This window comes from Rhinatrema bivittatum, chromosome 5 (genome assembly GCF_901001135.1).
Source record: "Rhinatrema bivittatum chromosome 5, aRhiBiv1.1, whole genome shotgun sequence".
Classification (NCBI taxonomy): Eukaryota; Metazoa; Chordata; class Amphibia; order Gymnophiona; family Rhinatrematidae; genus Rhinatrema; species Rhinatrema bivittatum.
This window is the reverse complement of record NC_042619.1, coordinates 344698833-344726341: the sequence shown is the minus strand read 5'-3', so window position 1 is coordinate 344726341 and position 27509 is coordinate 344698833. Positions and strand designations below refer to the sequence as shown.

General features: G+C 42.4%; 1 protein-coding gene across 2 annotated transcripts in view; it reads right to left on the bottom strand.

Moving 5' to 3' along the window:
* Window positions 1–15153, bottom strand: part of TM9SF2 (transmembrane 9 superfamily member 2) — a 121520-nt gene extending 106367 nt beyond the window's left edge. Inside the window, exons 1-2 of one of the 2 annotated variants that reach the window (XM_029604499.1) lie at window positions 14729–15153; window positions 5178–5245 (exon numbers count right to left, since the gene is read on the bottom strand). In XM_029604499.1, the coding sequence (XP_029460359.1) occupies window positions 5178–5245; window positions 14729–14887 (227 nt within the window). In that variant the 5' untranslated portion in view covers window positions 14888–15153. The remainder of the gene's footprint in view (window positions 1–5177; window positions 5246–14728) is intronic. The other variant, XM_029604500.1, reaches the window with a different exon arrangement.
* Window positions 15154–27509: the final 12356 nt, after the last annotated feature.

Here is a 27509-nt window from a genome sequence, read left to right as displayed (position 1 = left end):
GAGGAAAAGCTGAAACTTTCCCATTCATTTATATCAGGACAGTCAATTTAAAAAGTTTCTTCTGGATAAATGGGCAGAGTATGCAGACACCAATACTACAGCTGATGGAGACCCACTGATTTTTTGGAATGCAGCTAAAGCAGTCCTTAAGAACATAAGAAATTGCCATGCTGGGTCAGACCAAGGGTCCATCAAGCACAGCATCCTGTTTCCAACAGAGGCCAAAACCAGGCCACAAGAACCTGGCAATTACCCAAACACTAAGAAGATCCCATGCTACTGATGCTAGTAATAGCAGAGGCCATTCCCTATGTCTACCTGATTAATAACAGTTAATGGACTTCTCCAAGAACTTATCTAAACCTTTTTTAAACCCAGCTACACTAACTGCATTAACCAAATCCTCTGGCAGCAAATTCCAGAGCTTAATTGTGCATCGAATGAAAAAGAATTTTCTCCGATTAGTCTTAAATGTGCTATTTGCTAACTTCATGGCGTGACCCCTAGTCAGTCTATTATCCGAAAGTGTAAATAACAGATTCACATCTACTCATTCAAGATCTCTCATGATTTTAAAGACCTCTACCATATCCCACTTCAGCCATCTATTCTCCAAGCTGAACAGCCCTAACCTCGTCAGCCTTTCCTCATAGGGGAGCTGTTCCATCCCCTTTATCATTTTGGTCGCCCTTCTCCGTACCTTCTCCATTGCAACTATATCTTTTTTGAGATGCAGCGACCAGAATTGTACACAATATTCAAGGTGCGGTCTCACCATGGAGCGATAGAGGCATTATGACATTTTCTGTTTTATTAACCATTCCCTTCCTAATAATTCCTAACATTGTTTGCTTTCTTGACTGCTGCAGCACACTAAGCCGATGATTTCAAAGTATTATCCACTATGATGCCTAGATCTTTTTCCTGGGTGGTAGGTCCTAATATGGAACCTTACACTGTGTAAATATAAGCAAGGGTTATTCTCTGTATGCAGCAACTTGCACTTTATTTATTTATTTTTAGATTTTTATATACCGGTGTTCCTATATGAAATAAAGATCACATCGGTTTACATTGAAACAGAACATGAAAATTGCCAAAAGGCATTACATAGAACAAGGTTATGAAACTTGGAACAGTGTACATAAGTTCAAAATTTAACAATAACGTTGTAACATTGATGACCAAAAGATAAAGGAGAAAAAAAAAAAAAAAAGACTTAAACAATTAAGTTAACAGGTCTTATTGAGCATAACATTAAATTTAATCTGCCATTTGGATGCCCAATCTTCCAGTCTTGCAAGGTCCTCCTATAATGTATCACAGTCTGCTTGTGATTTAACTACTCTGAATAATTTTGTATCTGCAAATTTGATAACCTCACTTATCGCATTCCTTTCCAGATCATTTATAAATATATTGAAAAGCACTAGTCCAAGTACAGATCCTTGAGGCACTCCACTGTTTACCCTTTTCCACTGAGAAAAATGACCATTTAATCCTACTCTCTGTTTCATGTCTTTTAGCCAGTTTGTAATCCATGAAAGGACATCGCCTCCTATCCCATGACTTTTTAGTTCTCTTAGAAGCCTCTCATGAGGGACTTTGTCAAACGCTTTCTGAAAATCCAAACATACAACATCCACATTTATTAGCCTCTTCAAAAAAAAAAAAAATGAAGCAGATGTTAGACAAGACTTCCCTTGGGTAAACCCATGTTGACTGTGTTCCATTAAACCATGTCTTTCTATATTCTCTTCGATTTTTATGTTTAGAATAGTTTCTACTATTTTTCCCGGCAGTGAAGTCAGGTTCATTGGTCTATAGTTTCCTGGATCGCCCCTGGAGCCCTTTTTAAATATTGGGAGTTATACTGGCCACCCGCCAGTCTTCAGGTACAATGGATGATTTTAATGATGTTACAAATTTTAATATAGAAACATAGAAATGACGACAGAAAAAGACCAAATCGGCCCATCCAATCTGACCAGCAAGCTCCCACATTTATTTTCCCATACTTATCTGTTTCACCAAGTTCAAGGCCCTTGTTGGTAACTGTTTGATTCAAATTTCCTGCCACCCCCTGCCACTGATGCAGAGAGTAATGTTGGAGTTGCATCAAAGGTGAGCATAAGGCTTAATGGTTAAGGGTAGTAACTGCCGCATCAAGTAAGTTACCCCGATGCTTGTTTATCCAGACTGCACAGAGCAGTGCCTTGTGCTCCTCCTTTTGGAATCCTTTATATTTCTTGAATGCTGTTCTTTTAGCTTTTATTTTGTCAGCCACCTCCTTTGAGAGCCAGATAGAAAAGTAAAGAAAAGCAAGAGAAAAATGAAACCTAACATATAGATTAGTTGCCTTGGTAATTGCTCAGAAATTTAATTTAGTTCCTTCAGTACCCTAGGATGCATTCCATCCAGTCCAGGTGATTTGCTACTCTCTAGTTTGTCAATCTGGCCTACATCATCTTCCAGGTTCACAGTGATTTGGTTCAGTTCATCTGACTCATCACCCCTGAAAACCATCTCCAGAACTGGTATCTCACCAACATCCTCATTAGTAAACACGGAAGCAAAGAATTTGTTTAGTCTTTCTGCAATGGCTTTATCTTCCCTAAGAGTCCCTTTAATCCCTCGGTCATCCAACCAACTCCCTCACAGGTTTCTTGCTTTGGATATATTTAAAAACATTTTTATTATGAGTTTTGGCCTCTACAACCAACTTCATTTCAAATTCTCTCTTCGCCTGTCTTATCAATGTTTTACACTTAACTTGGCAATGCTTATGTTTTATCCTATTTTCTTCAGATGGATCCTTCTTCCAATTTTTGGCTAAAATAGTCTTTCACCTAACCTTTTAACCATGACTAATAGTTTTGCCTTCCTTCCACCTTTCTTAATGTGTGGAATACATATGGACTGCACCTCTAGGATTGTATTTTTAAACAATGTCCAAGCCTGTTGAACACTTAACCTTTGCAGCTGCACCTTTCAGTTTTTTTCTAACTATTTTCCTCATTTTATCAAAGTTTCCCTTGTCTAAGGATCCTTCTTCGGCTAAAATAGCCTCTTTCACCTCACCTTTCAACCATGCTGGTAGTCCTTTTGCCTTCCTTCCATCTTTCTTAATGCGTGGAACACATCTGGTCTGCGCTCATGCTATAAAATCAGGAGTCGGCGCATGCAAGGGGGTGCACACTAGTTCACCTTGTGCACGCCGACAACCACTAGCTTCTCCCATTCCCTCCCCCTACTCCAACCCCCCCCCCCCCCCCCCCCCCCCAGTTTTTAATACTTTTTGCGTCCGCCTGGAGGCAGGAGCAGGTTGCGTGCACCAGCAGCCTGCTGGTACGCGATCCTCTGACACAGCAGCAAATGGCTGCTGTCATGGAGGCCTCTGGCCCGGCCCCGATCGCCCTTTTAGTAAAGCCCCGGGACTTAGACGCGTCCCGGGGCTTTATAAAATAAGCCCGGCGCGCATAAGCCAATTTACGCTTGTAAAGCTTTTAAAATCCGGCCCTTAATGTTTTAGCTAATTTGTGTTTATAAAAATTTAAAATATACTAAAAAAAAGTGTTTTAGGATTACATGTTTGTTTATAAATACTTAGAACCAATGATATAAAGTGCTTTTGCACATTTGTCTAGTACTGTTCCCCTTGTTCTCTTCTCTAATGTACGTAATTATGGAAACCAATTAGCATATTGCTTTTTGGCCATCTTGTTCTACTATACCCACACACACACAAATTCAACCAACAATATAAATGGTGGGCCTACATTTTTTTTTTGGTCTGCTCCAGTGGAAGAAAAAGCATTTATGTGAATATTTATTTTGGCCCAGCAGTTTCCTTCTGTTCCTTTGGGCTTCCTGATCAACTGATATCAGTCTCCACCAATGTTCCCTTACATTTTTTTCTAGGACTTGTGTAGGTGTGCATTACTGTTGTGCCCTTAACTTTTTAAAGTGTTGGTGGAGGGGAGTATTTGCCCCCATCCACTGTGAGCTGTTTCTACCATGAGCACTGCCTTAGCATTACCATTACTGCTGCCTTTTACTATGGACCTGAGTTCAGCTTCTCTCAATTCTTCCATTTTCCATTCTTCTTCAAGTCAATCTCTTCACTCCTAGCTTTGCTCACATCATTCAGCTATCTCACCTACTCACCCACTTCTATTTGCTCTCTACCTTCAATTCCTTTTATTTCCCATTCCCACCTTATTCCTCCATTCCCACATCATCTCTTCCCAATATGCCTCCTTCCCTTGCTTCCATCATTTCTCTTCCCCAGCATCCATTACCCCATCTCCCTCCTGCTTCTTCCCCCTCATCCTCTGCTCTTTGCTTCCTCCCCTCAAGCTCCTCTTTTGCCTTTCCCTCAATCTGCCCTCTCCTCTTCCAACCTCTTTGTACCATCATCTGTACCTGCTTCTCAATGTTTTCTCCCACCAACGAAACCTCATCACCTGCCTCCTCCTTTCCTCCACCCCCTCAAGAAACACTGCCCCTGCCTGCCCTCATATAACCCTACCAAGCCGCAGAAGCTCAACACATAGCTGCCCTCTCTGTAGCAGCACTTCAGTTACAGTATGTTCAAAACTGTAAGGCCAGCAGTTCCTAGCTGCTGAGCTCATAATTCAAAAGATCAGCTGAAACATTGGTCCGCAAGTTCTAAATATGTTCCCGGTAATGGCACAGACAGGACAGAGGCTGGCATTCAAGAGACTAGCTCACATCGTTCCTCCTGCCAGGTCCTATATGGCCTGGTGTGGGGTGTGCGCAGCTGCGCATGACCTTAGTAGGAATGTTAGTCTCTACCAGTCAATGTTACCATGAGCTTCCACTCACAGCCAATCAAAATTTTTCCCCCATTTTATACATTCTCTTAGTCCAATCTTAGCAACCGTACTTGTTCAATGGACACAGCTTGTTCTGAACATTTATTCATGTGTATCTGACGTTTGACCATTGTATAATAGCTAGGACTTCCTTACTCAGCCAGTTTGAGGAGTAGAAGCTCGGCCTGGAAGTCAAACTTAGGTACATTAGTCTTACATAGCTATGAAAGTGTTGTGAAAGATATACAGATATAACAATACAGACAAGAACAAAATACTCAGAAAAAATAAAATGCACTACTTCAGATGATAATATGCAAGTGTTCGCAGAATACTTACGCAGTATATTCATACGGAAGCACAGATTCCACCGAGTCCAATCGATTCACAAATAATTCTATTTCGGACTGAAAAAAAACCACAAATTTTAGTATGTGCTATTACAAAAAATGAATAATGAAGTTCATTTTACTTAGCCAATATATATAAGCAAGTTAGATAGCGGAATGAATAAGACATGATCTGGGATGTCGTCATCCGGGGCATCAAATGGCCTTGTCTCCCCAAGCTTTGAGCTCTGAGCATGTGCGGGAGTTCCCACGCAGCTGTTGCCTTGAGTGTCTCCTCAGTCTAAATCACAAGTATCTATATGCATTGCTAGGTGGTCGACTCTCCAGGGAGACTAGCTCACATGTCCAATTCATCCTACTATCTACAGAAAACACCATTTACGGTAAGCAAATTTGCTTTTTTCTGTCGATAAGCAGGGCTGAATTAGACATGATCTGTGGGGAGTTCCAAGCTGAGGTTTACAGTGGACCATTTACTTAGTAAACAGCATGGACTCCTTCGTGGAGAGTAACTACCACAAGAGCAGGTCACGCAAACTGCTTATCTGTAGGTACTGTCAGTCCTTGAGATGACGTAGAGATAAACGATTGTAAAAGGTGTGAACTGGCGATCAAGATGCAGCTTTGCAAACATGCATAAAGGGTATTATCTTAAGATGAGCCATCACAGAAGCCACAGCTCCGAGCTGAGGAGGGTGGACCAAGTCTTATCTGTAGTCCTGCTAAGACAGTCCGCTAAGCTGATGGACAACGTATGGCAAACGAACGTCATCAGTTAATGCTGCAAGTGACCAATAGAGGATAAGCCTGGTGACACAAACAAGTTCTTATCTTATAGTGGTTGAAGACATCACTATAAGCTAAGGTCCGAAGGAGCCTTCCTCTTTCTTGGGCACAAGGTTCCAGAAGAAAGGGTAGGCAACATGATGAACTGATTGATATGAAAAGTTGAGACAACCTATGGTTGAAAACTTTTGGTTCAGCGGGAAAGACCACCAGATCATGGAAAAGGGTTATATGCGTGACCTAGAGTGGGCATTAGCTTGACGTTCAGATTCTTGTAGCTGAGGTAACTGCTGTGAAGAACACCATTTCCCATGTCAAAACTGAAGAAAATGCTTTTGTTGTAAATCAAATAAAGGGCCCCCTGTGTTAAAAAAAGACAATATTCAAGTCACCTGGAATGGGAGATTGTTGCAGCGAGAGTAAATGCAGTACAAGCCTTTCGCAAAGCTAGACATCAGTGAATGAGCAGAGATGGATTTTGAGGATAGTTGAACATGGAAGTTGCTAAGACAGTGAGATATATTTCCATCGGCAGTGTGGCAGGCCCCAGAGGGGAGCACCAGCTTGACGTACAAGAAAAAATGGGTTCCTTTGGAATACCCAATCCATGGGATGGTATTAAGTGTTTATTACCCAAACCAGGAGATTGAGGTATGGAAGAACTGGATAAGAATGTTCTTTCATTTTAAGTTAATATCAGAGTACGTTTCCAGGTAAATAGAGGCACAGCTGGCAAGTCGTACAAAATATACAACTATAGCTGTCTAGGTCACACTGAAGCTATAAGTAGTAAGGGGGCACATTCATGCAGTCACAGTTGCACTGACCTGCCAATTAACAGCAGAGGTGGAAAAAAAAGTTGATTAGTCTAGTCACTCCTATGAAGAAGGAATAACGCCCTTAAATCAGATTGCTGGGTAGAAATAAGAACAAATGATCTAGTTTCCTGTACTGTATCGATGCCAACTGGTCAGACCAGTCACCAATTGCCTAAAACGAATAGTTCAATAGTTGATGATTGTCAAAAGGACCATTTGTGAGGAAGAACATTCTGCTGAAGTGATTCTTCTAGGGTGTTGAATGTTCCAGAAGAGAGGAGAGGTCAGCATCTACATATGCACCCCTCCCTCTTAATGCTTCCTTACAGAAAAGCTATGATTCTGTGCTTCCTTACTTCTTGACATAAAACACAGCAATTTGTTAGACTTTTGAATTAACATGTCTTTCCCTCAAAGGAGATTGTGTATTGTGGGAGAACATATGGTACATACATACACAGAGCCCAGATCAAAGTATGTAGATGTTTTTGAAAATTAGGTTCTAAGCTTGGTTCCCACAAACCTTTAACATGACAGGGGTTCCAGCTGAATGTCAGGCATATTTAGAAATAAGTCAGAAAATATATCCGTAGGACCTTGTCATGAAGGTAAGGGTTTGCTAACCCAGGACCTTCAAGGATGACGAAGGCAAACCAGGGGATCTGCCGACAGCCTTAGAGGGGGGGAAAAATGCCAGTCAACCCACTTTAACAGTCTTATTCTGCTGCGATTGTGTGAGAAGATCTAGGAGCCAGACTCAAGGGTTCTGAGAAAGTGAGAGACCTTGTCTCACCACGGATATCAGTCTTTGCCATTTTGAGGAAGCACAATGGAATTTTTTTTTTGACGCACCAAAAAGTGCTTTAATGTGTGCTACAAGGCAGCAAGGCAACAAAAAGGAGGAAAACTGAAAAAAAAGACATTTTATAAGATTCTGGAAAATATCTGGAGAGAGTGAGTACATCTCTGATTTATGCTCAGACAAAAAAACAGACCGAGGAGGCATCGGTCGTGCAGGAACTCCTGCACAAGCTCAGTAGAGCTCAAAGTTCTACTAGTTTGGGGAAGACACGTCCATTTGGAGCCACCGGATGATGTCAGCACAGATCATGTCTAATTTAGCCTTGCTTATCAACAGAAAAAAAAAAAACTTAAACAAAAACAAATACATTGTAAGTTGACTAATGCCTGCTCTGAATATTAAGTTTTATTTCCCTTCTCTCTGTTCCTACCCAAAAAGGTTTAATATAAGGGGAACACATGAGCCTCTCTCCTGTAGCTCCTGCCTCCCCTAACCACATTCTCTGGCAACAAATTCCAGAGTTTAATTGTGCGTTGAGTAAAAAAGAACTTTCTCCGATTAGTTTTAAATGTGCCCCATGCTAACTTCATGGAGTGCCCCCTAGTCTTTCTACTATCCGAAAGAGTAAATAACCGATTCACATCTACCCGTTCTAGACCTCTCATGATTTTAAACACCTCTATCATATCCCCCCTCAGCCGTCTCTTCTCCAAGCTGAAAAGTCCTAACCTCTTTAGTCTTTCCTCATAGGGGAGCTGTTCCATTCCCCTTATCAGTCCTTTAGATATGTCATTTTCTTATGTATTAGGTGCTTGCAATAATGTATCATTTACTTTTAAGTTGTTAGTATATTGTCCTGTGGCAGATATTGTTTTCTATTTTACTGCACAAGTTTCTTTGGGTCTGTCTTGATTTTTATCTTTTGATTTCGACAGCTAAGTCCTTCCCGAAGAAGCAGACAGGTGAAACATGGCCATATCGCGGGACCATGTTGTGTAAAGATTAAAGATTGAGTATGGACCTTTGATAATGAGCTTTATGGACTTGCCGCAGTGATACTTTAAGACTACTTTTTGCATTAGAAAATATTACAATAAAATTGGACTGAATGCTTGTAACGCTAAAAATAAGAAGGATTTACTTAAAACTTTAATTTCACTCCTCACACTTTTGTTCTGATTTGTATATTGCTGTGAGGTTGTGATATCTACTCTGGAAATTTGCTATTTGTTTGAATGTCATCTCACAATGGTTGTTTAAATTATGAGATCCAGTGACTTACCAGAACCTCGAATCCCAAAGGTGAAGAATTGAAAAAATAAAATATTGAAAAATTTAAGACAAATGCTACTGTTTGTATTTTTCTGTTAGTATTCTAAGATAGCTGCCGAGTAAAGTTTACAGATGATATTTTAATTGACAGGTACATCAATCCAGACTACAAATTGCACACTACTTTGGGCTGTAAGCTGAAAACCATGATTTGACAAAAGGTCTCCCTAGATATTGGATAATTTGGCAGAGCCGTAGGAGCATGGCAATTTGTGTCATGTCATTAACTTATTTTTTGTGTCATTGAAACTAGGCTGTGCCTTACTGCTCTTCTGGGATGTGTGGAAATCTTTTGCACACCCTGTTATAAATTTCTGAAGAGGGTGAGGCTTTGTTTTATTGTTTCAGAAGCATTCCTTTCCCTAGCAATCCCTGCACATGTTTATAATCTATTTCACAACCATGCCAATCAAATCTGGTTTTGACTTCTCACTAGCCACATATTCGTATATCCGCAGATTCAAAAATCTTGATTCTACCCAAAGAAATCAGTGCTACAGGTCCCATAATGCATCAGGATAGAGATGTCAGAAATCAAAGACCGGCCTAAAATCTCTCTCCTATAACTGATAACTCAGCAGCTCTACTCCTAGTCAGCACATAAACCCTGGAAATTCATAAAATGTTTTCTTTAATATCTATTCAGATTCATATAGGTCTTCGCAGTAATTGTATGAAACCAACCGTAAAATAAACTGCCACATATCTTGTCACAATTTCCAATCATAATCTATTGGGTCATTAGAAATCTGAGCATATTCTCATAAAAGAATGAAAGTCTCCAGAGTTTTTATTTTTCCAGAAAATCTGGAGCATTACACTTGACATCCCACATTGATCCAAACAAGGAAGAACTTATTTACCAGATTCAAGTGTGCCAGTAGATTTCACTATCGGCTCAAACTGCTGAAATGCTGCTTTAAGAAGTATGGTAAAAAGTGAAATGTTTAACACAGAAAATAAGCTTGCAGCCTGAAGAGAGAGATATGGTTGGTAAAACAGTGATTTACTGAGGCTGGTCTCCCATTGTCTCTACGGGAAAAAAATTTAGTGAATCAGAAACTCAGCTTTTTTGCCCTTTTTGACCCCCTTTATCTTGGTATCATACACAATATTTCCTGCTCCTCTCCCTGTTCTACCTTTCTTCTGCCCAGCCTTCTCACATCTTATGCCAATCTAAATCTCACCTACTTCTATTCAGTTTTAAAGGGACGGGACAAGGCAGTGTGGAGACTTGCTAAAACTGAAAAAAATCAACCAAAGATTCCAAATAATGCAGCAAGAGAAAAAATGTATAATTTATGGGGCAGAAAATGGTAGGCACAATTTTTACATGCCCCTGGCTCAAACATTGACAATACATTAAAGAATGCCCAATCACCTGACTTCTTGTAGCCATTTTATAATTATACATAGCACCAAGCATTAGAGATTGTGAATCGGGTGCTGGAATCTGTTCCGGTTTCAGTATCGTGGACCCGCGGGAAATTCAGTTTCCCCGCGGTCTGGACGTTTTTTTTTTTTTTTTTGGCTGTCCCAAGCCAAAAAACAAAAACCCCCAGCCTGACCCTTTAAATCTAATTTACAACCCCCCCTCAAAAAACTTTCCTAAAGTACCTGATAGTCCAGCGGGGGTCCCGGGAGCTATCTACTAGTAGGAATACCCTTTTCAACCCTCAAACCTCTACAAATATTACAAAACTCAGCCGCCAGAGTCCTAACAGGAACAAAAAGAAATGACCACATAACGCCCATATTAACATCGCTTCACTGGCTTCCTATTACTGCACGTATTGCCTACAAAGCAATGACCATCATTCACAAAATTTTAAACAAAGATGACCAAGGCCTAAACACACTTAACATAAAACTCATCAAAAACCCTCTAGAAACCTACGCTCCAATAACTCAAGTTTCTTAGACATCCCTACCATAAAAGATGCACAACAAGAGAAAGAGCCTTCTCCATCGCATCCCCCAAACTCTGGAACACACTACCTGAAGACTTGAGAACTCAGCACAACATAAAAACATTTTTCTTCCGCAAATTCTTCACTGACCCACTATCAACTGACCATACCAACCATCAAATGAACTCTCAACTCTAATCTCCAACCAAACTCGCTTCCCTCCACTTCCAACCCAAGAATAGTTATTTCACCTGACTTGCTTATTTCTATATATGCTCTGTTATAATGTTTCAATACTGTTAAGAAAATAATATTCACTTTGTAAACAGTTATGATGGCTCTACCGAATAACTGTATATAAAACTCATCAAATAAATAAAATTAAAATGGCGCCGGTGGCCCTTTGCCCTTATCATGTGACAGGGGCTATCAGTGCCATTGGCTGGCCCCTATCACATGGTAGGAGCAATGGATGGCCGGCACCATTTTTTAAGATGGCGCCGGCCAATGGCACCGATAGTCCCTGTCACATGGTAAGGGCAAAGGGCCACCGGCGCCATTTTAATTAGTGGCAGCCGACGGCCCGAGAGCCCCACTGGACCACCAGGTACTTTAAGAAAGTTTGGGGGGGGTCTGTGTGCCCTCTCCCCCCCCCCCCAAAACGATAAGAAAACCCACATGAAAATTTTGTGGGGGTTTTCCCTATCATTTTCAGGGACCTCCCAATTCATGATGGATTAGAAAATATTGTAGGATATTTTTATCCGTCAAAAAAAACGATGCACATCGGTTTTCCATACACAAGATCACCATAAAAAACTTCCAGATCTGGGATATAATCCATAGCTTAAATGCTATAAAACTAACTACATTAACTGGTACGTTAGCAAGACTTATTTCTCCTCATTCAGTGCTCCAATCAGGTTTCCTCTCATATTGCAACTTAAACATCTTCCTTAAGAGTTTTGGAACTGAGTAAAATGTCACTAACTCATTCTTGAGCTGGGACATCCAACACAGACAACTTCAGACAGATACCAAAAGCCGAGATCACTGTAAATATTTTTTACAAAGCCTCAGGGCGATGTAATAAGGTGCACTCAAGCACAGCACACAGTTTAACCTCAGTTGTATGCACATTTTTATACACAAACTTTACTGCTGATGCAGCAAGGAGTTGTGCTCACAGAACTGTGCATATTCCTTAGCATCCTCCCAATCAAATGCCATGTTAGTGAAGGCATTGGTTATTTGTTTAGGTGTTTTATATACTGTCGTTCCAAGTTAAGATCACAACGGTTTACAAAGTCATTTGATTTCTGGGTCAACATTCTGGGTTAATACAAACAGCTAATACATAGTCAAGGTCATATTCATGCATTATCTAGTTTCTTACAATTCTAAATACTAATTCTAGGTCAACACATCATCATCATCAAGTAAGCGTTAAGGTGCTATTTCATTTCATTATCCTATGTGCCAATGTAGTCTTTTACATTTTATATTGTTCGATTCTTTTTTACTCAATTTACTAATATTGTTTCAAGATCTGATAGTGATGTCAGTTTATTGGCATTTATATTAGATTATAGGTTTTTCTAAAGAGTCATGTTTTCAGTTCTCGTTTGAAACTTTTTGTTAACAGACATGGTGACTCTGAGACATAGTCCCATAACTTGGGACCCACTACAGAAAACATGCGGTCTCTTATTTGCATTAAATGTGGGCTCCGTGTTGGCATTTTTAGCAATCCTTGGGCTCTCTGGCTGTGTATGGTTGAAGAATCACTGCTAATAGGCATGGGTTAATGTTGATGATATTAAAAATTAGAGTCAATACTTTATAGTGGATTCTGTATTGTACAGGAAGCCAGTGCAGTGCTATCAGCCGAGGGGGTGATGTGGTCAAATTTCCTTCTCCCTAGTAGCAGTCTGGCTGAGGCATTTTGTAGGAGCTGTAAAGATTTTATGAGTCCAGAGGAGAGGCCTAGTAATAGGGAGCTGCAATAACCTATGTTGAAAATATTAGTAATTGTAGAACAGTACAGAAGTCCTGTATTATTAGTAAAGCTTTTAGTTTGCTTATATGCTTTTTCATTGACAAATTTTCATCAATCTGTATTCCTAGGTCTTCTACCTGGTCTGCAGGAGTAATGTTAAAGTTTCCTAGGTCTAGCATTGGCAGTTTGATTACATTTCTCCTCAACCATACAATTTCAGGGTTTTTTTGTGTTTAGTGTTAATTTCAGCTGAGTTAGTCTTTGTTGTATTGCCTTTATGTATGTTGACCGTGTCAAGGTAGTTTTTTCAAATGATTTGTCGAATGGGTGTAAAATTCGATGTTGTCTGCATAAAGGATGATTTGCATAAAAACCTGATTACAGGTCCCAGCACTGAAACTGCAGCTTCTGCCTATAGACTAACAGCCTTGGAAACTTTATTCCAATTTGGACTAGGAGTTAAGTTTTCACTGCTACGAAAACATGAGGTAAAACCTGCGCACCTGCCTGCACTGGGGGAGTAACAGATCATTCCAAGTAAAACTGGACAATCACATATCTGACACCTTCCCAATCGATACAGGTGTCCCCCAGGGATCATTAGTCTCAGCTACCCTATTCAACATTTACATGCTGCCACTATGTACATTACTAGTGGAACTAGGAATCAAATATGTTTTGCTGTACGCTAAGCTTTTTCTTTGCACACATTTTCTGGATTGTGTGCATTTGTTTTACCTCCCAATGCATTAACATAATAATCAGGAGTTAAAAATATTAGCTTGTATGTTAAGAAGTCATGCACTGAATTTCAGCACATGATTTTAATACTCAATTTTTTACATCATGTCCTCTGTGGAAAAAATACATAATATAAAACCAAGTTTTATACCTGAAAGATTTTTATTTTTTTTTATTATCAGTGTTTTCAAATGCTAGCATACAATCTGTAATAATTTCTGGGCCTAGATATTTTTTTCAAAACATATTTCAGATAATACTCAACTATCTGGACTTACATTTTTTCTCTGACAATTTCCTATCCACTTGTTTTGTTCAAAAGTGGTGATGGAGAGGGGCTACCAATGTACTAAAGTGCATTAAATCAGGCCATTAACACATAATTAACTCACATTAAAGGCCATAGTCATAAATTAGTACAAAACTAATTTGCATACGTGTTAAAATTAACACGCTATTATTGCAAAAACATATCTACAGCTCAAGTTTTTTGTGAGTTTAACAAGTTACTGTTCTATGAACTAATAGGTAATGAACTGTTTTGCATCTCATTACCTCATTAGAATAGGGCTTTTCCATTAGGAGTCACAAAAGCTAGTTTATGTGCTTTAAAAATTGTTAAACATTTTTGCAGCCTTTAAGTTATCTTCAGTCACACAATGTGAAACACTACACACTTCCTATTTTGTTTTGTTTCATTTCATCTTTTACTTTTAAAGGTCAGCTTAGTTTGTTTCATAAGGAAGGTTGTTTCTGTAATTACCTTTATTCCTTAACATTAAACAGTTTAATTTATTACTTGAAGAGGGAAAGACATCCATAGGCCTAGCTTTCCATTCTTAAGGACTGGAGAAAACTGCACTGAACTGGATTTTTTTTTTTTTTTCAATCCAAAAAGCCATTTTAAGGATAGAAGTGAAACGGCGGACATCAGAAAGGGGGGGGGGGAGGCTGGGGACAGGGAGGGTCCGCGACCAGCAGGCCAGGTCCTTGTTTTCTTACAATGTGGCGGCTTCCGGGCCCGCTCTCTGCGGAGCTGAGCACGGCCTCCCCCCTATCCCCATGCAGAAGGCGAGAGCCCCGGCCAGCGGAGACACCCGCAGCGCCCATCGCCATCACCAGGAAAGAGGCAGCCGGACATCCCCCGCGTACCTTGCAGTCCTCCGTCTCCTTCCCTTTCTCGCAGAAGTTGACGGGCGCCAAGCCGGGCAAGTAAAAGGCCTCGCCGAGTCGGAGGGTCACCAGCAGCGGGAGGAGGAGGAGCAGCAGCCGCCGCCGCCGAGGCCGGGCAGGCGGGTGACTTAGGCCCATGGCGGTGAGGGGGGGGGGGGGACGGGACGCGGCTACAGAGACGGAAACAAAAAAAAACAGCGGAAGCCCCCGGCGCCAGCCGCAAAGAACGCGCGTCACAGAGAGGGGGGCTCGGCAGCCGCGTTAAACCGCGCACCCCCACCGGGACAAACAGCGCTAGCGCAGCCCAACCGCCGCGGACTCCTTCCTGTGGCGCCGGTTCCGGACACGTCACCCAGCTCCGAGGCAACGTCTGCGCCTCGCTCGCTTGGAACCTCAACCCCGCCCCCCCCGCCCCTTTTCACGTCCGGGTCAGGGCGCGTCACGTCCGGTTGGGCGGCCGCGCGCCGGCGGCGCGATCAAAGCCTGCGGCCGGAGGGCACGGGGACGAGGCTTTGAATCATGGTGGAGGTTACAGATTTTTGTCTTTTGCTGTTTGCATTTTCCAGGCCACCCTTCATGGGCCTGCGCATTTTTCCCCCGTAGCCTTCCTATGCTCTCTTTCCGGCTCAGCTGGAATCAGCTCCCCTTGAACCCATACTTAGTCTGGATTTTTTTTACCGCAGTTCCACTACCGTCCCCGCCATGGACAGAGAGGCAAACAGAGACTTTTTTTCCTCTAAAATCTGACACAAGTACATTTGACCCATAAGCAACCAGCAGAGGACTATAGAATATAATGATGTCCGGCATCACTTGTATGAGCTAAAACCATACATTGGTTACGGCTTCAATGTGTATCTGCACCGTTTGTAATTTATATTGATTGTGAATTCTGAGTGTTCCCAGTTAGTGTTTTTTTATTTGCTAATTTTTATCATTGAAATAATTTCTAAACGTCTCTTTTTTTTCAATAAATAAATTGCCTGAGAATCACTCTCTCCCACACGGCCATCCCAGTTTGCATGTTCCTGTCCAAGAGGTTTTGTGCATTTATCTAATCTCCGCATAGGATGCCATCATCTCATTTTGATTTGTTCAGCTTCTGCGAAAATGGAGCCGTCTGCCCGACACTGCCAGGGTTTCGACGAGAACCGTCTTCTTCAGGGACTAGGAGAGCTGTGACAAGCCAACTCTAAAATTTAAAAATCCCGGTGCCACCACATTCATGTACATTATGTGCTCCTTACTTACATTTGTGACGTTATATTCACTTCTGACGCTTTGTTTGTCAGACGGTGTATCTGAATCACTTTGTGGTATTTAAATGTTTAAGGGAACAAGGAGGCTTTGGGCAGTTCTATATTGTCTAAAAGGACCTAACTCTTCATGTAATTCACAATCAATATAAATTACAAACGGTACACATAAACATTGAAGCCATAACCAAGGTATGGTTTTAGCTCATACAAGTGATATCGGACATCAGTGTATATTCTATTCTATAGTCCTCTGTTGGTTGTTTATGGATATATTGTAGAGAGGACGTGTAAGATCACGTGGTTTGTACACAAGTACATTTGAGCCAGCCAACATGTCTAGTTGTGCAATGGCTGGTACTCTTCTTCAGAGACTGTGAATGCTACCTTGGCAGCACCCTTAGCCTTGGCTTAGCCAAGGATCGTGATCTATTTTTAGAAGGTCAGTCTGTATCCCTTCTTTCTCCCTCTCCACTCCCTAACACATTCAGCTTGCCCTTTCTCCCCACTCCTGGAAGGTGCTTGTTCATCCTCTTCCAGCTTCCTTCTACAACTGGAAAGGCAGGGGGCCAGCAAGACTGCTGAGACTATGGCTGCCCTAAAGCCAATAGAGGGGTAAGCAGCATTCACATATAATTGCTGCTCTTTCTGAGCTCTCTCCCCTCCCATTAGCGGAACTACATTCAAAAAAATTATTTCCCCAAAAGAAATGTTTAAGGAATATTTTATTACAAGTTCTGAAAATGCCAGACCAGGCTATTCCGGCCTTGGCAAAAATTTATTATATTCCTAAAAAAAACTATCTACAGGAGACACGCAACCAGAGCAGTCCATGAATATATCAGAAGCCCTAGAAACAACTATTGGAACAGAGATATTGTTAAGAGAAACTTTATTTGTATCATTTATGTTTCTGTCAGAAAGAAACACAGTGTTACGTTTATTTTTATGTAACAGATCACAGAAATATGGACAACAGATTTGGATGTACCCAGATTTATCAAGGGTAACCCAATTAAGGAGACAAGAATTCCTTAGATTAAAAATTGATACTCTGGCTAGGGGGGGCTAAATCTTTCCTACGATATCCATGTAAGTGTGAAATATGGTATAAAGATCATAAATATGTCTTCTATGAGGTTTCAGCATTTTTGTTATGAACCCTGCCCGCAGGTCCCCCCGCGAGCAGGCACTGCTTACCTCTCTGCTGCCCGACGCGGCCGGTGCTGCTGGAGTCGGGCCTTCAGCCCGGCTGGTGCCGCGGTCTCGCTTTGCCCACACGGTCCGGAGGCCGCCCATCAAGCCTCTTCTTCATCGCGGTGAGCCGCGGACTTCTGCCTCCCTCCGCGGCTGGAGGTCGCCGCCGATACTGGCATCATCTTCGCAGGAGGCCGCATCCCGGAGCTGGATTGGTGGCTGCTGCCGCCCCCGGGGGTCCCCGGCAGCAGCTGGAGCCGCTGCCGTCTTCGGGGCCTGCATCCTGGCCCAGCCCTGCTCTCTACGCGAGGACATCGGTGCAGGCCGCTGTCCTGCACAAGCTCCTGCTGCTTCCTAGGCCCGCGGCCGCGTCTCTCTGCTGAATTTAAAGGGCCAGCCACAGGAAGTGTTGCTGGCCCCACCTTTGTTTGGACTTCCTGCTTGAGCCCTATAAAAGGGCTGCTCCGTCACTTCAGTCTTTGCCTTGCATCGGAGTTACTTCACTCTGGAGGCTCCTGCCTGCCAGAGCTCCATCAGGTCTTCTTCGTGGAGCTCCTCTTCGTTTCGTCTTCTTGTCTTGTCAAGTCATATTCGTGCCTGAGGTCCCTGTCCTGGTGTCTTATCTTGATCTGCTTCCTGATGTCCCAAGTTCTTTGGTGTCCTGCTCCTGTGTCTTCAGCGCTCCTGAGCCTTCTGGTTCTGTCAGGCCTTGCTTCCTTGGATGAAGTCTTTCCCGAGCGTGGAGTGGCCTGCAGGTGGAATTCGTTCCTGTGCTCCTGAGCCGTCATGTCCTGCCAGCCTTTGTGGAGCTCCGGATGACTTATGGCTCCGTCGTCAAAGTTCTGCTTGGCTGGATTCTTCCCTGCGCTCGTTCCGTTCTCAGCGTGGTCCATGATCAGCCTCCTCGGGCTGTGTAGGGCGCGCAGTGGGACAGGGTGGTCCGCGACCAGTCCCACAGGTGGACTGTGTAGGGCGCCCTGAGAGACTCTGCCAGTGTCCTTCCACCCAATCTCTCGTCTCGTCTGGACTTCGTCAAGTTCCTCGTCTCGTCCTGGATGCCGTTGCATCAGTCTTGGTGTCATGTCAACATCTTGTTCCTGATGGCGTCGCATCGACCCTGGTCCGGGATGCCATCGCATCGACCATTGGTCCGTGATGTCTTTGCATCAACCTTGGTGTCATGTCTTCAACTACCTTGGTGTCATGTCTTGTGCCAGCCTCCGTCTCTGATGCCGTCCGCATCAGCCTTGGTGTCATGTCTTCGTCTGCGATGCCGTAGCATCGACCTTGGTGTTATGTCTTCATGTCAAGGCCCATCTGCCCTCATCCTTAGGCCAGGCCTGCTGCTCCATGCCAATCCAAGCGGCAGGTCCGAAAGGGCTCGGAATGGTCGGAGGACCATTCACATTCCAACATCATCATTTTGTTGGCCTTGGGAACTTGCAGGCCTGGCAGAGGGTAAGACCGGCAGCCATGCTGGAACACGCCGTCATCCCTCGGTTCGGTCCTGGATCCGTCTGGGGTCGGGCTGAGGCCCAAGGGCACACTAAAACACCCGTCTCTAACAGAATGCAAGGCCTTCAGAGGCCACCACGTAACAATTATAGGCATTTCTAGATACACATCCCCTAAATGCTGCAAATTTTTGAGAGCAAAAAGTATAGATTTGTTGTTGTATTTCTGATGTCTTTAAAAAAAAAAAAAGTGTGATAAACACTATTAATTGCCTTACATCACTCAATTGAATATTCCAATGTCTTACGGTTTTCCTGAAGAATTACTGCACTTACCCTCCAGACCAGTAAGATCTGCCTACAGAGACACCCTCGTCGCTCCCCCCGCAAAAAGCACATTAAGGAAACGAGCTCTTTCCACAACCGGCCCGCAGCAATGGAATGCTCTCCCACCAGATCTTCGGCGCGAACATTGCCCGATTACCTTCAAAAAAAGACTCAAAACCTGGCTATTTGAGCAAGCTTTCCCTTAATTTCACTCCTGCATTCCACATCCACTCTTCAGAAGATGAGTTCCTTATACAGGTCCACTGTGTACATGACATCTTCAATTTCGCAAGTTCCCTAGACCTAAAACTCTTTTCAGCTGTTTAGGCACCCTTTAGGTACAGTCAATTTGTTCAGTTCTTTATCCTCCGGCTCTCCGGAAGAGCCCGTTCTTCTTTTCCCCGGTTGATCCCAGTTTAATGTATCCCTTGTTGTGATGTAATGCATTCTTACATGCCAGTTCACGTTCTATTGTAAACCGAAGTGATGTGTCATTTTTTACATGAATATCGGTATATAAAAATGCTAAATAAATAAATAAATATTGATTGTAAGGGCAAATTTGATATTAGTATATAGGTAAATATTATTACTGTATGATCATATCTCAGTATAAGTATACATTTTGCTGTTATAATTTGTTGCGGGCAGGCTCCTTACCTCATGCGGCCAGTTGGGCTGCTGCCGCTGCGGCGGTCTCTCCGCGGTGTCCGGGCTCCTCCCCGGCCGCCTTCTGCTCCGTGTAGCGGGGCCGACCCGCCGTGAGCTCTCCCTCGCGGTCGGGACCCCCGCTGGCTCTCCTGGCTCTCCCCGGCGTGCTCTGCCGCTCCCGGGGTCCTCAGCCTCACACCGGGACCCCCCCACTGGACCCCAGGTAATTTAAGACATTTTGGGGGGGTTCGGGAAGGTGGGGGATTTATTTTAAAGGGTCGGGGTGGGTTTTAGGGTTGTTTTAGTGTGCCAGTTTTCCTGCCCTCCCCCGATTTACGATTTACACGATATTTAAAAAAAACTGCGACGATCCGATTCCCTCCCCCCCCCAGCCGAAATCGATCGTTAAGACGATCGATCACACGATTCACATCTCTAATTAGCAATGGTAACATGGAATAGACTTAGTTTTTGGGTACTTGCCAGGTACTTGTGACTTGGATTGGCCACTGTTGGAAACAGGATGCTGGGCTTGATGGACCCTTGGTCTGACCCAGTATGACATGTTCTTATGTTCTTCTTAACTGTGCTACAGCTGTCAGTAGTTATTGCTGAAATGTCATTGCAAGGACTTCCTTCCAGAGACTGTGACTGCTGCCTCTGCAATGTTCTCAGCTCCATTAGGCCTAAGAAACAGGAGCCAGGTGAAAGAACTGAGAATGTATAGAATATTTTACCTTCCACCTTAGTAGCACTGGCATTTCCTTTCCTGGGTTCCTAATGCAGCCAATTGGGCATCTTACGATGGTGTGCCAGGCTTTACTCCAGGTTCATAGTCCAGGAAAGGGTGCAGTGGCCAGAGTTAGCAAAATTCAAAGCTACATCCTGGCACACCTAATTACATCTCCCAGTAACTGTTTGCTTACTTGTTTTTAAACTGCTGCACCTATGTCTGCCATGGCAAAGCAATGATACATTGAACTTTGATGCATCGTTTCTTTTCAAATGCAGGATTTACAAAGACCATACTATACTTTTTGGCTTCCTGTAAAGCTCTCCAACACGCCCTTGAATTTTCTAATGCTGAGATACGTATTCTGTGTGTGTAGAACATAGACATTTGTAAATAATTTATGTAACTTTACTAAGCACTCTAAGGGTTTTAAAAGGAGCGCACACACATGTACGCGCGGTTCCTGGCGTGCACACATGGCGGCACATGTTATAAAATCTCATGGCCGCGCGCACATGCACATCAGATTTTAAAATCCATGTGGGCATCGCAGGCGGCGCGCACAGGGGGGTCCAAATTTTTGAATATTACGCGTGGCGACACAATCAGGCCTCCCCCAGTTCCCTCCCAGTCTGCTCCAATTAAGGAGCAACTGGGAGGGAACTTCCTTACCCCCTGCCTAACTTTCCTTCCCTTTCCCTTTCCCCTCCCCTCCCCACCCCACCCCGACCTCTAACCCCTACCTAGCTACCCTAAAATTTTTTATTTTTCTACTTACTGCTCCTCCCGAGCAGAAGTAGTTTCTGCGCACCAGCCAGCGCCGGCACACACATCTCCAGATGTGGCCAGACCCATTTTAAAATGCATGCTGCGCTCACAAGGCCCGGCCATGCACAAAACCCCCACTTTTTACGCACGCAGGCCTTTGAAATCTCTCCATGGTTAAATGGGATTTTATTTATTTAGCTCACAACTTTTTATTGATAGCTCAATGCAAGTTACATTCAGGTACTACTTGTGGGTATCTCCCTGTCCCCAGAGGACCTTGTTTACTAAAGCTTTTTTCCCATTCTGTGTGGGAAAAAAGCTCAGTAAATAAGGCCATGTTTGCACCTGAGGCAATGGAGGGTGAAGTGACATGCCGGTGAGAAGTTATACGTGTGCATCCGATGCAAAGAGCAAGTCTGATCTCTAGAGGCTAGAGTGGCAGACCTGGAGGAGCTGAGGCAGACAGAGAGGTATATAGAAGAGACCTTCAGGAACATAGTAGCAAAGTCCCAACTTCAGACTGGCAACCCTGATGCTGCCTTGGAGGAAGAAGGTCTCATGATTGGAGAGCATCAACCTAGTGCAGCAGGAAAGGATCCTGTAGCAAGGACCTGCTCCAATCTCTGGAGGCTAGAGTAGCAGACTTGGAGGAGCTGAGGCAGACAGAGAGGTTCAGGGACCGGTTAGCCTGACTTCAGTGCCAGGAAAAATAGTGGAAAGTGTTCTAAACATCAAAATCACAGAACATATAGAAAGACATGGTTTAATGGAACAAAGTCAGCATGGCTTTACCCAGGGCAAGTCTTGCCTCACAAATCTGCTTCACTTTTTGAAGGAGTTAATAAACATGTGGATAAAGGTGAACCGGTAGATATAGTATACTTGGATTTTCAGAAGGCGTTTGACAAAGTTCCTCATGAGAGGCTTCTAGGAAAAGTAAAAAGTAATGGGATAGGTGGCGATGTCCTTTCGTGGATTGCAAACTGGCTAAAAAACAGGAAGCAGAGAGTAGGATTAAATGGGCAATTTTCTCAGTGGAAGGGAGTGGACAGTGGAGTGCCTCAGGGATCTGTATTGGGACCCTTACTTTTCAATATATTTATAAATGATCTGGAAAGAAATACGACGAGTGAGATAATCAAATTTGCAGATAATACAAAATTGTTCAGAGTAGTTAAATCACAAGCGGATTATGATAAATTGCAGGAAGACCTTGTGAGACTGGAAAATTGGGCATCCAAATGGCAGATGAAATTTCATGTGGATAAGTGCAAGGTGATGCATATAGGGAAAAATAACCCATGCTATAATTACACAATGTTGGGTTCCATATTAGGAGCTACCACCCAGGAAAAATATCTAGGCATCATAGTGGATAATTCTTTAAAATCGTCGGCTCAGTGTGCTGCAGCAGTCAAAAAAGCAAACAGAATGTTGGGAATCATTAGAAAGGGAATGGTGAATAAAACGGAAAATGTCATAATGCCTCTGTATCGCTCCATGGTGAGACCGCACCTTGAATACTGTGTACAATTCTGGTCGCCCCTGGACCCCTTTTTAAATATTGCGATCTGGGAAACTACAGACCAGTTAGCCTGACTTCAGTGCCAGGAAAAATAGTAGAAAGTGTTCTAAAGATCAATATCACAGAACATATAGAAAGACATGGTTTAATGGAACAAAGTCAACACGGCTTTACCCAAGGCAAGTCTTGCCTCATAAATCTGCTTCACTTTTTTGAAGGAGTTAATAAACATGTGGATAAAGGTGAACCGGTAGATGTAGTGTATTTGCATTTTCAGAAGGCGTTTGACAAAGTCCCTCATGAGAGGCTTCTAGGAAAAGGAAAAAGTCATGGGATAGGTGGCGATGTCCTTTCGTAGATTGCAAACTGGCTAAAAGACAGGAAACAGAGAGTAGGATTAAATGGTCAATTTTCTCAATGGAAAATTATTCCCTAGTGGAATGCCTCAGGGATCTGTACTTGGACCGGTGCTTTCAATATATATATAAATAATCTGGAAAGGAATATGAGGTTAAACAGAGAGTAGGATTAAATGGTCAATATTCTCAGTGGAGGGGGGTGAGCAGTGGAGTGCCTCAGGGATCTGTACTGGGACCCTTACTTTTCAATATATTTATAAATGATCTGGAAAGAAATATGAGGTTAAACAGAGAGTAGGATTAAATGGACACTTTTCTCAGTGGAAGGGAGTGGACAGTGGAGTGTCTCAGGGATCTGTACTGGGACCCTTACTTTTCAATATATTTATAAATGATCTGGAAAGAAATATGAGGTTAAACAGAGAGTAGGATTAAATGGACACTTTTCTCAGTGGAAGGGAGTGAGCAGTGGAGTGCCTCAGGGATCTGTATTGGGACCCTTACTTTTCAATATATTTATAAATGATCTGGAAAGAAATATGAGGTTAAACAGAGAGTAGGATTAAATGGACAGTTTTCTCAGTGGAAGGGAGTGGACAGTGGAGTGCCTCAGGGATCTGTATTGGGACCCTTACTTTTCAATATATTTATAAATGATCTGGAAAGAAATATGAGGTTAAACAGAGAGTAGGATTAAATGGACACTTTTCTCAGTGGAAGGGAGTGAGCAGTGGAGTGCCTCAGGGATCTGTATTGGGACCCTTACTTTTCAATATATTTATAAATGATCTGGAAAGAAATATGAGGTTAAACAGAGAGTAGGATTAAATGGACAATTTTCTCAGTGGAAGGGAGTGGGCAGTGGAGTGCCTCAGGGATCTGTATTGGGACCCTTACTTTTCAATATATTTATAAATGATCTGGAAAGAAATATGAGGTTAAACAGAGAGTAGGATTAAATGGACAGTTTTCTCAGTGGAAGGGAGTGGACAGTGGAGTGTCTCAGGGATCTGTATTGGGACCCTTACTTTTCAATATATTTATAAATGATCTGAAAAGAAATATGAGGTTAAACAGAGAGTAGGATTAAATGGACAATTTTCTCAGTGGAAGGGAGTGGACAGTGGAGTGCCTCTGGGACCTATATTGGGACCCTTACTTTTCAATATATTTATAAATGATCTGGAAAGAAATATGAGGTTAAACAGAGAGTAGGATTAAATGGACACTTTTCTCAGTGGAAGGGAGTGAGCAGTGGAGTGCCTCAGGGATCTGTATTGGGACCCTTACTTTTCAATATATTTATAAATGATCTGGAAAGAAATATGAGGTTAAACAGAGAGTAGGATTAAATGGACAGTTTTCTCAGTGGAAGGGAGTGAGCAGTGGAGTGCCTCAGGGATCTGTATTGGGACCCTTACTTTTCAATATATTTATAAATGATCTGGAAAGAAATATGAGGTTAAACAGAGAGTAGGATTAAATGGACACTTTTCTCAGTGGAAGGGAGTGGACAGTGGAGTGCCTCAGGGATCTGTACTGGGACCCTTACTTTTCAATATATTTATAAATGATCTGGAAAGAAATATGAGGTTAAACAGAGAGTAGGATTAAATGGACAATTTTCTCAGTGGGAGTGGGCAGTGGAGTGCCTCAGGGATCTGTACTGGGACCCTTACTTTTCAATATATTTATAAATGATCTGGAAAGAAATATGAGGTTAAACAGAGAGTAGGATTAAATGGACACTTTTCTCAGTGGAAGGGAGTGGACAGTGGAGTGCCTCAGGGATCTGTACTGGGACCCTTACTTTTCAATATATTTATAAATGATCTGGAAAGAAATATGAGGTTAAACAGAGAGTAGGATTAAATGGACAATTTTCTCAGTGGGAGTGGGCAGTGGAGTGCCTCAGGGATCTGTACTGGGACCCTTACTTTTCAATATATTTATAAATGATCTGGAAAGAAATATGAGGTTAAACAGAGAGTAGGATTAAATGGACACTTTTCTCAGTGGAAGGGAGTGGACAGTGGAGTGTCTCAGGGATCTGTACTGGGACCCTTACTTTTCAATATATTTATAAATGATCTGGAAAGAAATATGAGGTTAAACGGAGAGTAGGATTAAATGGACACTTTTCTCAGTGGAAGGGAGTGGACAGTGGAGTGCCTCAGGGATCTGTACTGGGACCCTTACTTTTCAATATATTTATAAATGATCTGGAAAGAAATATGAGGTTAAACAGAGAGTAGGATTAAATGGACAATTTTCTCAGTGGGAGTGGGCAGTGGAGTGCCTCAGGGATCTGTACTGGGACCCTTACTTTTCAATATATTTATAAATGATCTGGAAAGAAATATGAGGTTAAACAGAGAGTAGGATTAAATGGACACTTTTCTCAGTGGAAGGGAGTGGACAGTGGAGTGCCTCAGGGATCTGTACTGGGACCCTTACTTTTCAATATATTTATAAATGATCTGGAAAGAAATACGAGGTTAAACAGAGAGTAGGATTAAATGGACACTTTTCTCAGTGGAAGGGAGTGGACAGTGGAGTGCCTCAGGGATCTGTATTGGGACCCTTACTTTTCAATATATTTATAAATGATCTGGAAAGAAATATGAGGTTAAACAGAGAGTAGGATTAAATGGACACTTTTCTCAGTGGAAGGGAGTGGACAGTGGAGTGCCTCAGGGATCTGTATTGGGACCCTTACTTTTCAATATATTTATAAATGATCTGGAAAGAAATATGAGGTTAAACAGAGAGTAGGATTAAATGGACAGTTTTCTCAGTGGAAGGGAGTGGACAGTGGAGTGTCTCAGGGATCTGTACTGGGACCCTTACTTTTCAATATATTTATAAATGATCTGGAAAGAAATATGAGGTTAAACAGAGAGTAGGATTAAATGGACACTTTTCTCAGTGGAAGGGAGTGGACAGTGGAGTGCCTCAGGGATCTGTACTGGGACCCTTACTTTTCAATATATTTATAAATGATCTGGAAAGAAATATGAGGTTAAACAGAGAGTAGGATTAAATGGACAATTTTCTCAGTGGGAGTGGACAGTGGAGTGCCTCTGGGATCTGTACTGGGACCCTTACTTTTCAATATATTTATAAATGATCTGGAAAGAAATATGAGGTTAAACAGAGAGTAGGATTAAATGGACAGTTTTCTCAGTGGAAGGGAGTGAGCAGTGGAGTGCCTCAGGGATCTGTATTGGGACCCTTACTTTTCAATATATTTATAAATGATCTGGAAAGAAATATGAGGTTAAACAGAGAGTAGGATTAAATGGACAGTTTTCTCAGTGGAAGGGAGTGAGCAGTGGAGTGCCTCAGGGATCTGTATTGGGACCCTTACTTTTCAATATATTTATAAATGATCTGGAAAGAAATATGAGGTTAAACAGAGAGTAGGATTAAATGGACACTTTTCTCAGTGGAAGGGAGTGGACAGTGGAGTGCCTCAGGGATCTGTACTGGGACCCTTACTTTTCAATATATTTATAAATGATCTGGAAAGAAATATGAGGTTAAACAGAGAGTAGGATTAAATGGACACTTTTCTCAGTGGAAGGGAGTGAGCAGTGGAGTGCCTCAGGGATCTGTATTGGGACCCTTACTTTTCAATATATTTATAAATGATCTGGAAAGAAATATGAGGTTAAACAGAGAGTAGGATTAAATGGACAGTTTTCTCAGTGGAAGGGAGTGAGCAGTGGAGTGCCTCAGGGATCTGTATTGGGACCCTTACTTTTCAATATATTTATAAATGATCTGGAAAGAAATATGAGGTTAAATAGAGAGTAGGATTAAATGGACACTTTTCTCAGTGGAAGGGAGTGAGCAGTGGAGTGCCTCAGGGATCTGTATTGGGACCCTTACTTTTCAATATATTTATAAATGATCTGGAAAGAAATATGAGGTTAAACAGAGAGTAGGATTAAATGGACAGTTTTCTCAGTGGAAGGGAGTGGACAGTGGAGTGTCTCAGGGATCTGTATTGGGACCCTTACTTTTCAATATATTTATAAATGATCTGGAAAGAAATATGAGGTTAAACAGAGAGTAGGATTAAATGGACACTTTTCTCAGTGGAAGGGAGTGAGCAGTGGAGTGCCTCAGGGATCTGTATTGGGACCCTTACTTTTCAATATATTTATAAATGATCTGGAAAGAAATATGAGGTTAAACAGAGAGTAGGATTAAATGGACACTTTTCTCAGTGGAAGGGAGTGAGCAGTGGAGTGCCTCAGGGATCTGTATTGGGACCCTTACTTTTCAATATATTTATAAATGATCTGGAAAGAAATATGAGGTTAAACAGAGAGTAGGATTAAATGGGCAATTTTCTCAGTGGAAGGGAGTGGACAGTGGAGTGCCTCAGGGATCTGTATTGGGACCCTTACTTTTCAATATATTTATAAATGATCTGGAAAGAAATATGAGGTTAAACAGAGAGTAGGATTAAATGGACACTT